This window comes from Malus domestica, chromosome 04 (genome assembly GCF_042453785.1).
Source record: "Malus domestica chromosome 04, GDT2T_hap1".
Taxonomy (NCBI): Eukaryota; Viridiplantae; Streptophyta; class Magnoliopsida; order Rosales; family Rosaceae; genus Malus; species Malus domestica.
In genome coordinates this window covers 11518120-11522742 of record NC_091664.1, presented here as the reverse complement: position 1 = coordinate 11522742, position 4623 = coordinate 11518120, and the positions used below count along the sequence as shown (strand labels likewise).

Sequence of the window (4623 nt, the reverse complement as noted above, 5' to 3'; positions counted from 1 at the left end):
GCCTACTGACGCTCCGGTTCGAAAATGTGACTACGGGACAGAAGTTCAGGGCCGAAGGGGTAGAGGAAGACCTAGGAAAACTTTGGAAGAGACCCTAAGAAAAGACTTGATTACTTGGATCTAACGGAGGACATGACACAAAACCGAGCGCAATGGCGTTCTAGGATTCATATAGCCGACCCCACTTAGTGGGAAAAGGCTTTGTTGTTGTTGTTGTTGTTGTTGTTGTTGCTCTAGTTGCAAAGCTTGACACAATAAGAACCTTGTTAGCCTTGGCAGGTTAGAAGGGTTGGAATTTGTATCAATTGAATTTAAAGTATGCATTCTTTATTGGGGTACTTAAAGAAGAAGTTTATGTTGATCAGCCTCTTGGCTTTATAATTCAAGATGAAGAAGATAAAGTATATAAGCTTAACAAGGCTCTCTATGGTCTAAAACAAGCTCCTATAGCTTTGGTATGATGAGGTAGATTTTTATTTCACCAAAGTTGGATTCCAGAAAAGTTCTAATGAAGCTACCCTTTACACAAAAACCAATGAAAACTTAGGTATAATCGTTGTATCTCTTTATATAGATAACATTGTTTTATACTGGAAGTTGTCCACCAATTCTTGAAGAATTCAAAAGTAATATGATAAAGCACTATGAAATGACTGATTTCGGATTGTTACATCATTTTCTTGGTATGGGAATTGTCCAAATTGAGAAAAGTATTTTCATACACCAAAAATTTGGACTGAAAGATTGCAAGCTAGTTGGAATTCCGCTTGCTGTAAATGATAGATTGTGTAAAGTTGATGGTAGCGAGGCTGCAAATGAAGTTGAGTATGGGAAGATAGTGACAAGCTTGCTCTATTTGACTGCTACAAGGCAAGATATCATGTTTGTTGGTAGCCTTCTCTCAATATTCATGCATAGTCCAACTAAGAAACTCATGAGAATTGCTAAGTGGGTTCTAAGATATGTTCAGGGCACTTTGGATTATGTCATTGAGTACATCAAAGGTAAAACAACACTAGTTATAAGCTAATGTGACACCAATGAGGTTGTAAGTGAGGAGGGCATGATGAGTATTTTTGGATATGCATTCAATCTTGCTTAGGTGTGTTTTCTTAGGCGTCAATCAAGCAAAACACAGTTGCACTCTCTACTGTAGAAATTGATTATGTCAGTACTGCAAAGGCAACTTCTCAAGTCAAATGGTTGAGATTTGTACTAGAAGACTTCGATGAAGAGCAAGTTGAACCTGCTTGGAGCATCCCCAATGGGGGTTCTATCCTCCATGAGGCTACTACATTTCAAGCCTAAATGAGAAATTTCATCCCCAATGAGCCAGAAAATGGGGCTAGATCCACCATTAGAGCTAGCAACTTCCTTTCTTGGGTAGCATAAAATGGGGCTACATCCAGCCCCAAAAAACAATGGATCCCACAAAAAAAGTAGCAACGAGAAAAATTTGAAGAACAAGGGAATAATGGGATAATAAGCCCAACTTGCTCCCAAACCAACTGTGGAAAGTTTAGTCCTGAGGCTAGAAACTGCAACGGGAATAAAGTAGTACAGAAAGCAAATTATGTCAACCAAATTGATAAGTTGAGAACTCTTTTATATGCCTGCAATGCAGTGACTAAGGTGAAGGTCAATAGTACTTGGTACATTGATAATGGATGCAGCAACTACATGACATGAAATGAAAAATTGTTGATAATTGTGAAGAGAAACCTTACTGCCAAAGTGAAAATGGGAACTGGTGAGACTGTTAGTGTGGCAGAAAAGGCAGAGTTGTGATAGAAACCAAATTAGGCATGAAGCATTCCAACAGAATGAAATTGAATTGTTTTACTGCAAAACAGAAAAACAAATGGCAGACGTTTTAACTAGCACCGCCAAATGACAAGTTTACATATTTCAGGGGAATGCTCGGGGTCAAATCAGCTACAAGCTTAGAAGGGAATTTTGTAAGCATTGCAGCTGAATTCACGAAGGATACTTTGAGTGTCTGCATAAATTGTGGGGCCTATCCCTATTATAGATAGAGTACAAATGATGGTATAAATATGTGGTAAATATAACATTATAATACACATGGATATCCACATACACTTTTTTATTAATGAATAAAACACTTGTTACCATTAGATTTTTTAAATCTTTCTAATATTACGTTTTGTAATCACAATTACTTTTTTTTGGTAATCCTATTCACAATTACTTGCAGAAGAAGAAGCCAATGAATTTGATCTGAACGAAATGCCCTTTATTTATCAGGGGAAGAAGATGTGGGAAAATACTAAGGATAATGACTAAATTTTTCAATGTTCTATTCTTAATAAAAAATAGTATTATGGTTTAATGATATTACTCATCACTTGTTAAAAGCGGTATTGGATTTCCAATCTCGTAAATTGCAAGTTTGATACCAATTTAATTGACCAGCCCATTGTGTCCAACAGACCAAATTTTACAGTCCCTTAGTGTAAATATATTGTTGTATAATCACAATAAAATAGAAAGTGCTGTAAACTTCTTATTTAAGTGTGATTGTGTAAATCCTATATTAGATTTGATTCTAGTTATTCTTTCCTGTACGGACTTGTATTCCTTGGAGGAGAAGGATTTCTTCTCTCTCTTATTACTATAACTAAAGGCACTGCGTAGGGGGAATAAGACACACATTCTTCTATACAATACTATAAACACATCTCTCTCTAATCTCTCTCTGCCGTTGGCCCCATTCCCTTGTTAATTAAATACAGGCCACAACATGTTATTGGCACGCTCCTACCGTTACGCCTAGGAATTTGATGTGGAAGCTTTCTGCATCAAACCAGTTCATCCATATCATCACACAATCAGGTTCGTCCAAAACAACAGTTTTTATCTCGATATTTTTGCAGCCCTGATAGCATGAACATTCATCATAATGCATGACCCAACTTTACGTTTTCGAATTTTAGATTCTACATAAATTGTGTATGCATTATACCATAATTGTTGAATTATGTGAATTTGATAATGCCATGAATTGCATCAAATAACTCCTCAGCATTAAATTATATAAATATGCATTGAATTAATGTGGAATTGAAAAGAAAAATAATAGATATTGTTTAGGGTTTCGTCGAAACCCACCCATGTTGATAAGCCACCCCCGTTTCTTCCCGAGCTGAAAACCCAACCCTGGAGCCATGACTTCAGGCCCAAAACCTAGACCCGATGCCCAGAAGACGTCGATCACCATGAAACTGTCGAGTAGCAAAGCCCGCAGCCATGCCTAGTTACCTTCAGCTACCTCCTAACGACTTGAAGTCGTCCTCGATGATTTCTTGTTTATAATTAGATTTTTTTCTTTGAAATTAAAAACGAAAATTCCTGGGTTTTACTATGTTGAGAGTTTTTGACTTTCCGTTCAATTTTATGGGTTGCCGTTGAACCCACGGCCTTCGTCGTGATTTTTTGCACCACGACATGACCCCCTGAAGCGGTGGTGCCGGTCTTCTTCTTCGGCTAGTTCACCCATCTCGCACTGGGGTGTTTGGATCAAAGCAAACCCAAGCCCACTTGGGCTTGGCCTATTCCTCGGCAAGCTTCAGCCCTTTGGGCTTGAATAATCCCATAGGCCAACATTACAGAGCCCAGTTGTCTTCTGTTGGATTCAACTTGCAACACCAACCCATGTTTTGGTGTTCCCGTATCCCCACTGTAGCAGAACCCAGCCTCCGTAGGGCCTTCGGTGTTATCTGTACCTCGTAGCATCGGATCCGTGATGCGATGAAAGTTAAGCACTCAAATTAAACCCTCTTGTTGTCAAATTGTAGTATAAATGCAAGTAGGGATTGTTCTAAACCGGGGATTATGAGGGCTTGCTAAAACCTCTAAACTTACTCAAAAACATAAAAACAAAGTTAAAAATGTTTGGATAGACTCAAGGGACTCAAAACAGATTCTAAAGACTCAAAATAACTTAAAAACACTCAAAACTGCCTAAAAACACAAACTGGGCAGATTTGACTCTAACACAACTTTGGACGAATTTAGTGTTTTGACTTAAATCAAAACACTCTAAAACACAAACAAAACAGATTTTTAACACTTTGGAACAAGAAAGTAAAATGGGGGTTTTGATTTGGATGAATTTGAAATAAACAAGCAAGTTATAAAACTAGGCAGATTATAAAATGAATTTCAGAAATAAAATGATGGATGGATTAGTTAGAGGTCCGTTCTTCACACATGACACACTTGTACATGAATCGATTTCCAATTGCTTTTCAATAAACTATGATACTCAACACCCCAGATTAACCGTGATGCACAAATTAACCCTCATATTTTCCTTTACTCATTGAATTGGATGAATGCATGTGACAACCCAAATCATTCTCTAAAAGTCCCCTATATGAATGCATAATAGAGATACAATCAGAGATCATTACGTTCAATGAAAATCATAAGTGTTGACGAGGCAATTATAACTATGAATGCATGATACAATTGCCAAGAATTCAATTAACGCGATTGTGATAGACAACCTTCACTACTCATGAATATAAACTTGTAACGATTAGGTGAAACTCATTTGTATTGTAGCATCTAATTCATGCATGAAAACTAAGTATGCAT

General features: G+C 37.3%; 1 protein-coding gene across 1 annotated transcript; it reads left to right on the top strand.

The window, feature by feature from the left end:
- The first annotated feature begins 649 nt into the window (after positions 1 to 649).
- LOC139194988 (uncharacterized mitochondrial protein AtMg00810-like) lies at positions 650 to 2307 on the top strand. Its single transcript, XM_070820156.1, has 2 exons — positions 650 to 1004; positions 2219 to 2307. Exons 1-2 carry the CDS (start codon positions 650 to 652, stop codon positions 2305 to 2307), a joined length of 444 nt encoding a protein of 147 aa, XP_070676257.1.
- The last annotated feature ends 2316 nt before the right edge of the window (positions 2308 to 4623 follow it).

What these genes read in the sequence shown, in the direction of transcription:
- LOC139194988 (XM_070820156.1), top strand. Translation starts at nt 650, where the DNA reads ATGACTGATTTCGGATTGTTACATCATTTTCTTGGTATGGGAATTGTC. An exon ending in TGTCATTGAGTACATCAAAG is followed by an intron (nt 1,005 to 2,218) that starts GTAAAACAACAC and finishes AATTACTTGCAG; the next exon opens with AAGAAGAAGCCAATGAATTT.